The sequence below is a fragment of the Pongo pygmaeus genome, chromosome 20 (assembly GCF_028885625.2).
Source record: "Pongo pygmaeus isolate AG05252 chromosome 20, NHGRI_mPonPyg2-v2.0_pri, whole genome shotgun sequence".
Classification (NCBI taxonomy): domain Eukaryota; kingdom Metazoa; phylum Chordata; class Mammalia; order Primates; family Hominidae; genus Pongo; species Pongo pygmaeus.
In genome coordinates, this window is record NC_072393.2 from 46296065 (window position 1) to 46308550 (window position 12486).

Below are 12486 nucleotides of genomic sequence, written 5' to 3' on the forward strand. Positions count from 1 at the left end.
AGGCTGAGGCAGGGGAATTGCTTGAACTTGGGAGGTGGAGGCTGCAGTGAGCCAAGATCACGCCATTGCACTCCAGCCTGGGCAAGAGGAGCAAATCTCTGTCTCAAAACAAAAACAAAAAACAAAAAACGGACGGGTGCGGTGGCTCACGCCTGTAATCCCAGCACTTTGGGAGGCCGAGGCGGGCGGATCACCTGAGGTCAGGAGTTCGAGACCAGCCTGACAAACATGTTGAAACCCTGTTTCTACTAAAAATACAAAAAAATTAGCCAGGCATAGGGCGGGCGCCTGAATCCCAGCTACTCAGGAGGCTGAGGCAGGGGAATCGCTTGAACCTACCTAGAAGGGGGAGGTTGCAGTGAGCGGAGATCGCACCACTACCCAACAACAAAAAACTATTACTGAGACATTTTACATTCTTTTTTACATTAACTCCACAAAATCTGGTGTGCATTTTACACTTTACACCAAAATTCAGACTGGCCACATTTCAAGTGCTCACATGTCTAGTGGCTACTGCCTTGGAGAGCACAGACTTGGAACGTTAAAATCATTGGCTAGTGGAACCTTCAGAAGCATAGCTAGAAAAAGTTAGAAAATTTGGATCTTGGCTGGGTGTGGTGGCTTATGCCCATAGCCTCGAACTTTGGGAGGCTGAGGCAGGTGGATTGCTTGAGCCCAGGGGTTTGAGACCAGCCTGGGCAACATAGCAAAACCCTGTCTCTACAGAAAATGAAAAATTAGCTGGGTGTGATGGTGTGCACCTGTGGTCCCTGCTACTCAGGAGGCTGAGGCAGGAGGATTGCATGAGCCCAGGAGGTTGAGGCTGAAGTGAGCTGTGATCTTGCCACTGCACTCCAGCCTGGGCAACAGAGCAAGACCCTATTAAAAAAAAAAGGAAAATTTGGATCTCGGAATCCTAGAAGGTTAGAATCACCAAAGTGTGAAATTTTAGAAACTTGGAAAATTTGAATCATTGAATTAGTGAACCATGGACCCTCAGGACTTGGTCATCGAAAGTAGGTGTCTCAGTCTGGTTTGGTGACTCACGCCTGTAATCCCATCACTTTGGGAGGCTGAGACGGGAGGATCACCTGAGGTCAGGAGTTCAAGACCAGCCTGGCCAACATGGCGAAACCCCATCTCTACTAAAAATATAAAAATTAGCTGGGCGTGGTGGCAGGCGCCTGTAGTCCCAGCTACTCAGGAGGCTGAGGCAGGAGAATCGCCTGAACTCGGGAGGTGGAGTTTGCAATGAGCCAAGATCTCCCCACTGCACTCCAGCCTGGGCCATAGAGTGAGACTCTATCTCAAAAAAAAAAAAAAAAGGTGTCTTGAGGTGGTGTGGGATGTCAGCCTCAAGGATTCGGGGTCACCAGGAGCCACATGTATGGGGCAGGCTGAGGAGGCTCCCCGTGGCTCAGATCCCTGCCTGCCACCCACTGCAGGGACGTGTCATCAGTGGAGGTGCTCATGAACTACCACCAGGGCCTGAAGACTGAGCTGGAGGCGCGGGTGCCTGAGCTGACCACCTGCCAGGAGCTGGGGCGATCTCTGCTGCTCAACAAAAGTGCCATGGCTGATGAGGTGGGGAGCAGGGAGGGGGTCCCCCTCTGCCACCCGGGCACATTGGGGTGGAAGCCATTCCACACCCTGACTTCCCTGCCACCCACCTGCCACTCCCAGATCCAGGCACAGCTGGACAAGCTGGGAACCAGGAAGGAGGAGGTGTCGGAAAAGTGGGACCGCCATTGGGAGTGGCTGCAGCAGAGTGAGTGGGGGCCCAGGCACACGTGGTTCAAGGGCACAGGGACATGCTCCAGCCTGTCCAGCCAAGGCCCAGAGGGTGACAGGAGCATGCTTTGCACCCTACCCATGAGTCTCCAGAAGCAAACATAAGGGCCTGGAAGGGTGGACAAGGGGGCTGCCTTGCCATTGAATACCCACCCCCGAAAAAAAAGTCTTAAAGTCCTGGGTTGGGGGACATTAAGGAAGGAGGAATGGGAGTCAGAAAGGAGGAATGATGCCCACTGAAATAGCCCCAGCCTCTGCCATTCCTGCAGAGCCCAGGATGGTCAGGGCTGGGGTATGGAAAGCCGGACGGGTGTGGAAGGCCAGGGGAAAGAGCCATTGCCCCCAGGAAGGGCCCCAGATGCCCCAGAATCCTTACCCTGCATGCCCCTCGTCAGTGCTGGAGGTGCACCAGTTTGCCCAGGAGGCGGTGGTGGCTGATGCCTGGCTGACAGCCCAGGAGCCGCTCCTGCAGAGCCGGGAGCTGGGCAGCAGCGTGGATGAGGTGGAGCAGCTTATCCGGCGACACGAGGCCTTCCGCAAAGCGGCTGCAGCCTGGGAAGAGAGGTTCAGCTCTCTGCGGCGCCTGACCACGGTCAGCTCCCCAGATACTGCCCCATTACCCCCACCCCCACCAAGACCCCCACACCCATGGCTCTATGTGAGACAGACACACCGAGACATGGTGCTTAGTCCTATGTTGTGTGAGTGCCAAGACAGACTCTTGCTAGGCTCCCAGTGGAGCAGAGGGACAGACCTGTCACCAGTGACAGCCCAGAATGTCAGGGATGTGATAGGGGAAGAACAAGCAGAGGGATAGTGCCTGGGATGGGGGAGAGGGAGGAGGAACTGGCCTGGGGGATTCTATTCTGAGACTTGAATAATTAGGTGAAGAGATTGTAGTAATAAAAAGGATTAGGCCGGGTGTGATGGCTCATGCCTGTAATCCCAGCACTTTGGGAGACCAAGATGGGTGGATCACTTGAGGCCAGGAGTTTGAGACCAGCCTGGCCAACATGGTGAAACCCCATCTCTACTAAAAATGCAAAAATTAGCTGGGCGTGGTGGTGCACGCCTGTAATCCCAGCTACTCAGGAGGCTGAGGCAGGATAATCGCTTGAACTTGGGAGGCAGAGGTTGCAGTGAGCCAAGATCGTGCCACTGCCTGGGCAACAGAACAAGACCCCATCTCAAAACAACAACAACAACAACAACAAAAACCCAACAACAACAAAACGCTTAAAGGCTGGGTGGGGTGGCTCACACCTGTACTCTCTTTGGAAGGCCTAGGCAGGAGGATCACTTGAACCCAGGAGTTCAAGACCAGCCTTGGCAACATACTGAGAACCCGTCTCTACCAAAACCAAAAGCAAACAAAGGAAAAACAGCCAGGCGTGATGGCACGTGCCTGTAGTCCCAGCTACTCAGAGGGGTGACTGAGACTCGAGGATCACTTGAGCACTGGAGGTCAAGGCTGCAGTGAGCTATGATCTTGCCTCTTGCACTCCAGCCTGGGCGACAGAGCAAGACTGTCTCAAAAATAAATAAATACATACATACATAAAGTCTTAAAGTCCTGGGTGGGGGGACATTAAGGAAGGAGAAATGGGAGTCAGAAAGGCACGTAGAGAAATTGATTTACCCAATTTAAAAAAAAGTGATTTAGCCAATTCTTAAAAGAGCAATAGGTGTTTGCCGGAGAGAATAGGCTTTAAGTTCTTGGCAGAGAGCAAAGCATCGCACAGGCCTGGACACCTTGCTTTTTCAAGGAATTGATCAATTGAGCGATGAGGCAGAAAACCCAGGCCGCCTCCCCGGACCTCCCCCTTACCCCGCCCCGGCCCCACGCCTCCAACCTAACCCTGGTCCCTCCATCCTCAGATCGAGAAAATCAAAGCGGAACAGAGCAAGCAGCCGCCCACCCCACTGCTGGGGCGCAAGTTCTTTGGGGACCCCACGGAACTGGCGGCCAAGGCGGCGCCCCTGCTGCGGCCGGGGGGCTATGAAAGGGGCTTGGAGCCCCTGGCCCGCCGGGCCTCGGACACGCTCTCGGCCGAGGTGCGGACTCGGGTGGGGTATGTGCGCCAGGAGCTCAAGCCCGAGCGCCTCCAGCCGCGCATTGACCGGCTGCCGGAGATCCCGGGGAGGGTGGAGCCCGCGGCCCTGCCGGCCGCACCAGAGGACGCGGCGGAGACCCCCGCGACCCCCGCGACCCCCGCGGCCCCCGTGGCGGCGGAGCAGGTCCGGCCACGGCCGGAGCGCCAGGAGTCAGCTGATCGCGTGGAGGAGCTGCCCAGGAGGCGGCGGCCCGAGCGGCAAGAGTCAGTCGATCAATCCGAGGAGGCTGCGCGGAGGCGGCGGCCGGAGCGGCAGGAGTCAGCGGAGCACGAGGCGGCACACAGCCTTACCCTGGGCCGCTACGAGCAGATGGAGCGGCGGCGCGAGCGGCGTGAGCGGCGCTTGGAGCGGCAGGAGTCCAGCGAACAGGAGATGCCCATCAGAGGAGACCTGGTCAAGGGGTGAGGCTCCCGCCTTATGACCAGGAAGTGAGGGGAGGGGAAAGCGGAGAGCTCCTAGAACCCCTCAGGCCCAGTGAAGGGGCTTCAGGGCTCAGAACTTCCCAAAGAAGGAGATATCGCCGAGGTACCCATTTTGCAGAGGTGTAAACAAGCTGCAAGATAATCGATGTGCCCATTATTACACAGAAAGGGAAGCCCTTCCTGTTGAAAGAAAAGGCAGAGTGCCTTTCTCCAGACGTAGGTTCTCGGCCCCTGGGTTGTGACTTCTGCATCAAGTCTCCCGGGTGCCCCGAGGCAGGGATTTTGTCCTCTCTGTGCCTCAGTTTGCCACTGGGCTAATGGTGGAACCCTCATCTCCTTGATTGGAGAGGAGACCCTTTATCACAGTTCTCTCAGCAGCCTTATGAAGTGGGGGCTGTTGTCTTCTCCATTGTATGACTAGGGCAACTGAGGCACAAAAAGGGCAAGCTTAAACGAACCAGGACTTTCAGAATCCACAGTTGGCCAGTGTGTGTTGTGCAGATCTGTCCAATCAGCTGTGTGTGTCTCCAGAAAGAGGCCTTTGGTCAGGAGACAATGACTTCTTGACTCTTTTTAAATTTCACATTTCATGAACATTTGCTGAGTGCCCACTCTGCCTGGCATGTGCTGAGTCGAGCGGTGACTGAACCAGTCCCATCCCTGACTTTAGAGACTCACAGTCCATTGGGAAAAACAGGCTTGTCATCAATGATGACCCAGAATTATCTGGGCTGGAATGGGGGCGATCGGGGGACTGGAGAGTCAGGGGTGGGTGGAGAAAGGCAACGTTTGCAAGTTGTTCTTTGTGCTGCTTAAAATTCAAAGGGGCGTCTGGGCGCGGTGGCTCATGCCTGTAATCTCAGCACTTTGGGAGGCTGAGGCGGGCGGATCACTTGAGGTCAGAAGTTCGAGACCAACCTGGCTACCATAGCAAACCCTGTCTCTACTAAAAATGCAAAAATTAGCCGGCGTGGTGGCGTACACCTGTAGTACCAGCTACTTGGGAGGCTGAGGCAGGGGAATCGCTTCAACACAGGAGGCAGAGGTTGCAGTGAGCCGAGATCGTGCACCACTGCACTCCAGCCTGGGCAACAGAGCAAAACTCCGTCTCAAAAAAAAAAAAAAAAAAAAAAAATTCAAAGGGGCGAGAGGTTTGGTCCTCCATTCAGCAGACATGTCCCAAACACCTGTGGTATCTAAGGCGAGCATCTGAGAGAAACAGCTGCAGAAGTGGGCAGGGGTCTGGCACTTCCAGCTAAGAAGTGGAGGCTCCTCTGCCCAGCCAGGCAGGTCCGTGGGAGAAGGAAGCCTGGTTTCATTGGGTCTTTCTGTCCCCCATCCCCCAGGAAGGCCACCCTGGCTGACATTGTGGAGCAGCTGCAGGAGAAAGAGGCAGGCCCAGGGCTGCCTGCTGGGGTAAGTTAAGCCTCAGATGGGTGGGGATACGAGGACCCCTTTTTCAGAGCAGGAGGCAGGATCTCAGAAACAGCCAGTGCCTAGCCCTGGCAGGACCCATTCCCTACCTGGACGCTGCAGAGACAGCATGGACTCTCAGGGTCCCCAGAATCTGAAAATGTCCCCCTTAGAAAGACGGCGCACCTACCTAAGAGACCCCTACTCCCTCTCCACAGACACACACACACACACACAGACACACATACACACACACACACACACACACACAGACTCTTCCCACATCTGTCCTGGACTCCGTATTTTTTCAGCCCAGTGGGGTCCCAAATTTCTTCATAGCCTCATACACACACACACACACAGATTCCTCCTGCAGACAGCGGGGACACGCCCTGCTTGCACCCCCACCTCCAGAGGTCTGGCTGCCTCTTCCCACTACTGAGAGGGATTCCAAACCAATGAGTCCTAACAGACTCACTCCCAAGACCCATGGGGCCCTAAGAATTGGGCCTCCAACCCTGAGGTCCTCCCACACTCGCCTCCGAGACAAATGGCCCTGTAGACGGATGGGACCCCAGACCCATGACTCCCCCAAACAGATGACTCCCACACCCCCTCCATGGACAGCACCCCTCTTCCCCCTCCCTTCACACAGCCGTTGCTGCCTCAGCCACGCGAGCTTCCCCCAGGTCGCCTGCCCAACGGGCTTGAGCTGCCCGAGCGGACACCTCGGCCAGACCGGCCCCGGGCGCGGGACCGGCCCAAGCCGCGACGGCGGCCGCGGCCCAGAGAGGGTGGTGAGGGCGGGGGAAGCCGGCGCTCGCGCTCCGCCCCGGCCCAGGGCGGCTCCGTCCCCGCGCCTCTGCCACCGCCCACTCACACAGTGCAGCACGAGGGCTTCCTACTGCGCAAGCGCGAGCTCGACGCTAACCGCAAGTCGTCCAACCGGTGAGAGTGTGGGCGGGGCTTTGGAAGGTGGGTCTCAGGCTCAGGGTGACCAATGAGTGGAGCGGCGGGACTGAGGAGGGGGTGTGGCTCAACTTCAGGCCCTCCAGCAGGTGGGGGTGGTAGGTGGGGCCAGAGGTGGGGGACTTAAATCAAGAAAGGCAACCAATGAACAGGAGGGGGTGTGGCTTAGCGTCAGGCCCTCCAACCCGTGGGAGCAGTAGGTGGGGCCAGATGAGGGGTGGGGCTCAACTTTGATTATTCCAACCAATGAACAGGAAGGGGTAGGACCTAAGGTTAGTGCATCTAATGGCTGATGGGTGGAGCTTAGGTGGGAACAGAAGGAAAATGTTATGAAAGTCAATAAATTGCAACCTAACCTCTTAGCAACCAACCCAGGAGTTGACTAGCTAAATAGCAAAGAGGGAGGCCTCTAGTTGAGAAGGTTTCAATGGCTTGTCGTGGAGCCTGGAGAGGTCACCCAACCAATGAGTGGGGTGGGTCCACCCTGGAAGTTTCAAATTGGGGGAGGGTCCGAAAACGGGCAGAGCCCAAACTAATGAGGGTAGGGGTTGGGAAGGGGGAGTCATCTCTTACAGGTTTCCAAATGAGGGCCTAGCCATGATGTGCCTGCTCTCGGAGTCCAGCTCCTGCTTGTCCACCCTCTTTTTGTCCAACTGAGAGGCAGAATCTGGGGACAAGTGGAGCCAAAAAGGGGTATCACCGGCCAGTAATGGAGTGAGGGCTAGTCCCAAGATATGAAGTGGGCAGGACAGATTCAGATTTGCTGGTGGAATCTGTAGGTGTTCTTTCTTCTTCGTACCTAATGCCAAGGTAGGAATAAACAAGGGTACCTAGTATGTCTTGCTTTTGGAGGGATTCCTCCAGGATCGAGGCTTTGGATGACTGGAGAGACAGGAATTCTTTATTCCAGACAGTAGACCAATAGACCTTCCTTGAGAAAGCTCCAAGAGTGGAGAGGATTGAGTGGAGCAAAGGCTTGTGGAGGAGACAATTTAAGTATTACCTTCAGGAAATTCAGTATGGGAGGGGATAAGGAAGGGAAACCTCAGCCTGGGCAAAGGCTTGATACTGAGAGACTTAGATGCTTCCCTCAGGGCAGCAACAGCCATAAGGAAGAGCATTTTAGGCATATGGCCCAACTAGGGCGCAAAGGTCCAGAGGTAGGAAGGCTCAGGCATATTCAGCCCTTGAGGATGTTAATGAAGAGTTATCAGGCAGAGTGCTGCGGCTCTGCCTTGAGCCCCATCTTGTCGCTCCAGGTCGTGGGTGAGCCTGTACTGTGTGCTTAGTAAGGGGGAACTGGGCTTCTACAAGGACTCCAAGGGCCCGGCATCCGGGAGCACACACGGTGGGGAACCGCTGCTCAGCCTGCACAAGGCCACCAGTGAGGTGGCTAGTGACTACAAGAAAAAGAAGCATGTCTTCAAGCTCCAGTGAGCCCCCCAATGGGCAGGAGGGAGGGATCCAAGGCTCAGCTTCAACTCCCAGTGGGACCCTGGCTTCCCTGGGGGACACTTGGTGGGCAGGTGGGCTGGGCCTCTTCCCCAGATCTCTCAAGTCCTGTGTCCCTTCCTGCAGGACCCAGGATGGCAGTGAGTTTTTGCTCCAGGCAAAAGATGAGGTGAGATCTGGTCCTTTCCTCCCTCTGTGTGGACCTCAGTAATGACCTGGCTGTCTGGCTCCTGACCCAGAGTGATGGGGCTGTGAGAAGGGACACTCACAGGCCAGAGTTATCAGGGCTGTAATGGGAAAGCCCACAGGCACTGAGAGCCCAAAGGAGGTTTCTAACCCAGTGGGGAGTGGGAAGGGCTTCAGGGAGGGCTACCTGCAGATCTTGATGACAAAGTCCAACATCTTTGCCGTGGTCACTCAGGTGAGACTGGAATAGGAGGGAGTTCGCTTTAAAAAGGGGTGATTTGGCCGGGCGCGGTGGCTCACGCCTTGTAATCCTAGTACTTTGGGAGGCCAAGATGGGCAGATCACCTGAGGTCAGGAGTTCAAGACCAGCCTGGCCAACATGGTGAAACCCTGTCTCTACTAAAAAATACAAAAATTAACTGGGCATGGTGGCAGGTGCCTTAATCCCAGCTACTCAGGAGGCAGAGGCAGGAGAATCGTTTGAACCCGGAAGGGAGAGGTTGCAATGAGCCGAGATGGAGCCATTGCACTCAAGCCTGGGGGACAACAGTGAGACTTCTTTCGAAAATAAAATAAAACAAAAATAAAAAGGGCGATTCAGAGGGGCGGTGGGGGTCTAAAAAAAGGAGTGATTCAGGTTGGGCACCATGGCTCATGCCTGTAATCCCAGCACTTTGGGAGGCCAAGGCAGGAGACTGCTTGAGCCCAGGACTTCGAGACCAGCCTGGGCAACACAGAAAGATCCCATCTCTACGGGTAATAATAATAATAAATTAGCCAGGAGTGGTGGCACATGCCTGTGATCCCAGCTACTCAGGAGGCCGAGTGGAAGGATCACCTGAACCAGGGAGGTCAAGGCTACAATGAGCTGTGATTGTGCTATAGCACTCCAGGCTGGGTGACAGAGTGAGATTCTGTCTCAAAAACAAGAGGGGGTGGGTGATCTAGGTAGAGGGAACTGCAAGTGCAGAGGACCAGAGGTGCAGTATTGCAAAGGGTTAACTGCTGGAGGACAGAGTTCCTGGAAGAAGGTCCCAGAAAGGTTCCTAGGAGATAGGTGTCTCAGGACACGATGGGCCATTTGGAGGAGACTGGATTTTTTACCTAAGGGCACTGGAGAGCTAGGAGGGATTACAGTGATGTGTAAAAAAGATTCCTGGCTGGGCACAGTGGCTTACGCCTGTAATCCCAGCACTTCGGGGGGCCGAGGCAGGTGGATCACCTGAGGTCGGGAGTTCAAGACCAGCCTGACCAACATGGAGAAACCCCATCTCTTATGGCGCATGCCTGTAATCCCAGCTACTCGGGAGGCTGAGGCAGGAGAATTGCTTGAACCCGGAAGGTGGAGGTTGCGGTGAGCTGAGATAGCGCCACTGCACTCTAGCCTGGGCGACAAGAGCAAAACTCCTTCTCAAAAACAAAATAAACAGGCCGGGTGCAGTGGCTCACGCCTGTAATCCCAGCACTTTGGGAGGCTGAGGCAGGTGGATCACAAGGTCAGGAGATCGAGACCATCCTGGCTAACATGGTGAAACCCCTTCTCTACTAAAAATACAAAAAATTAGCTGGGCGTGGTGGCGGGCACCTGTAGTCCCAGCTACTTGGGTGGCTGAGGCAGAAGAATGGCGTGAACCCAGGAGGCAGAGCTTGCAGTGAGCCGAGATCGCGCCACTGCACTCCAGCCTGGGCAACGGAGCGAGACTCCATCTCAAAACAAAACAAACAAACAAGACAAAACAAAAAAAGATTCCTTTGGCCACCTGGGTGGGTAGCCCAGGCCGAGGCCAGGGCAGGGACCCAAGTGGGAGAGTGCATGGCTGGGCCACACAGGCCTGTGGGGAGAGGAGGAAGAGGAGTCTGACAGAGGCAAGCATGGAGATGGTTTGAAGAGATGTTGAGAGTAATAACTAACACTTGTTATCTCATTCAATCCTCACAAGATGCAATGAAGAAGTAGGCCTTTTTTTTTTTTTTTTTTTTTTTTTGATACGGAGTTTCTCTCTTGTTGTCCAGGCTGGAGTGCAATGGCGCAATCTCAGCTCACTGCAACCTCCGCCTCCCAAGTTCAAGCGATTCTCCTGCCTCAGCCACCTGGGTGGCTGGGATTACAGGCATGTGCCACCATGCCCGGCTAATTTTTGTACTTTTAGTAGAGACGGGGTTTCTCCATGTTGGTCAGGCTGGTCTCAAACTCCTGACCTCAGGTGATCCACCTGCCTCGGCCTCCCAAAGTGTTGGGATTACAGGCATGAGCCACCACGCCCGGCCAGAAGTAGGCCTTTACCCACTACATGACTTCTTTTACTTATCTGCACAATGAAGATTAAAAATAGTTTCTTGGCCTGGCATGATGCCTCACACCTGTAATTCCAGCACTTTGGGAGGCTGAGGTGGGCAGATCATTTGAGGTCAGGAGTTCGAGACCAGTGCGGCCAACATGGCGAAACCCCATCTCTACTAAAAATACAAAAAGTAGCCGGGCATGGTGGCGCGTGCCTGTAGTCCCAGATACTTGGGAGACTGAGGCACAAGAATCTCTTGAACCTGGGAGATGGAGGTTGCAGTGAGCTGACATCGAGCCATTGCACTCCAGCCTGGGGGACAGAGCAAGACTCTGTCTCAAAAAAAAAAAAAAAAAAAAAAAGTTTCTTATCATAGGGTTACTGTGAGAATTAAATTGCTCCATGTTTAATTGATACATGATAAACTGATACTTAGCACAGGGCCTAGTAAATATCAGTGCTCTAGTAGTGCCTGCCCATATTATTATCATTGTTTGTGTCATTTATCTCTGTAGTAGGAAGTATATATAATCCTATTGCATAGATTTAAGGAAATTAATCCACTAAAGTGTTTGGAACAGAGCCTGGCATGTATTGGTATGTAACTGCATCATCATCATCATCATCCCTTTTTAATAGATGAGAAAACTGAATTTCAAAGAGGGTAGTCTGATCTGAAATTCACCTATTATTCCAGCTTCTCTCTTCCAAATACGGCCTCTGTGCCCTGTTTCTTCCCCCAGGAGGAGATGAACGGCTGGCTGGAGGCTGTGGCTTCCTCCGTGGCGGAACACGCAGAGATGGCCCGCTGGGGCCAGACACTACCCACTACTTCATCCACAGATGAGGGCAACCCTAAGAGGGAAGGCGGAGATCGCAGGGCCAGTGGGCGCAGGAAGTGACTTCCCACCCCCAGGACCTGACACATGTCGTCTCCCCTCTTTTCCGCACTGTGGGCACAAAGACACTTTTTCTTCCGCAGGGGCGGGAGCCCCTATTTCCAACACTGAGGACGCGTGACATGGTGAGCACCAGAAAGGAGGGGACTTCTCCTGCACCCCAAGAAGTGGTGGGAGATTGCTGCCCCTATAGCCATATCTCGGCCCCTTCCCACTCACCACCCCCACCCCAGGTGCTGGGGCTCCCTTATTTTTATGCAATAACTGAGCTTGATGGGGGTGGACAGGGGGCCAGTTGAGCCAAGCCCCCAGCCCCGATCTGCAGATCCTGCCCCAAGAAGCTGGGGTGGTGGGGGCGGTAATTCCTGCCCCCTCTCTGCCCTAGGGATGGGCACGGGGGCGCTGGTGAGGTCCCCTGGACCATCCAGGGTGCTAGGGGGCAGGGAGGGGACACCCCCTCCCCGCCTTTACCTCACTTCCAATGCTGCCTTGATCTCTGTGTGGGAGGGGGGAGTGAAGGGGCCCTAGCCCCTGCACTCCGCCGCCTCAGAGCCATGCGGTTAATTCCTGACTTAGTTTATTTTTGCAAAACGTCGATCTCCTCCTCCCCCGCCCCGCATCCGCGAAGGCTTTTAATGGGAGGGGCGTCAAAGCTCAAAACTGTTTTCCTCTCTCCTCCCCTCTCCAGTTGTAAATGCCACTTCATGAGGGGAGGGGCGAGGGGAGGCCCTCCCCCTGCATGCTTCTGGCTGGAGCACCTCCCTGGGGAGTGGGGAGATTGGGTTGTGGGCAGTCCCCATGGCCGCCTGGAGAAGCCGCTGGGGCCCGGGGGTGTGGGGCGGTGTGGCGGGCGCACACTGTATGTACCTATAATAAACCCTTTGGCTTTGACGGTCTATGGTCTTTTGTTTGGGTTTTCTGGGCTGCGCCCGGGAGGATTGAAAGGAGGGCTGT

The 12486-nt window shown here is 54.9% G+C and overlaps 1 protein-coding gene across 4 annotated transcripts in view; it reads left to right on the plus strand.

Annotated features, from left to right (window-relative positions):
* SPTBN4 (spectrin beta, non-erythrocytic 4) overlaps positions 1 to 12428 on the plus strand; it is a 112517-nt gene extending 100089 nt beyond the window's left edge. For 2 of the 4 annotated variants that reach the window (XM_054462869.2, XM_054462871.2), the window contains exons 28-36: positions 1449 to 1587; positions 1687 to 1771; positions 2190 to 2386; positions 3673 to 4310; positions 5678 to 5747; positions 6400 to 6692; positions 7973 to 8146; positions 8292 to 8334; positions 11377 to 12422. In XM_054462869.2, coding sequence (XP_054318844.2) covers positions 1449 to 1587; positions 1687 to 1771; positions 2190 to 2386; positions 3673 to 4310; positions 5678 to 5747; positions 6400 to 6692; positions 7973 to 8146; positions 8292 to 8334; positions 11377 to 11535 — 1798 coding nt within the window. In that variant the 3' untranslated portion in view covers positions 11536 to 12422. The other 2 variants (XM_054462870.2, XM_054462872.2) reach the window with 2 other exon arrangements.
* Positions 12429 to 12486: the final 58 nt, after the last annotated feature.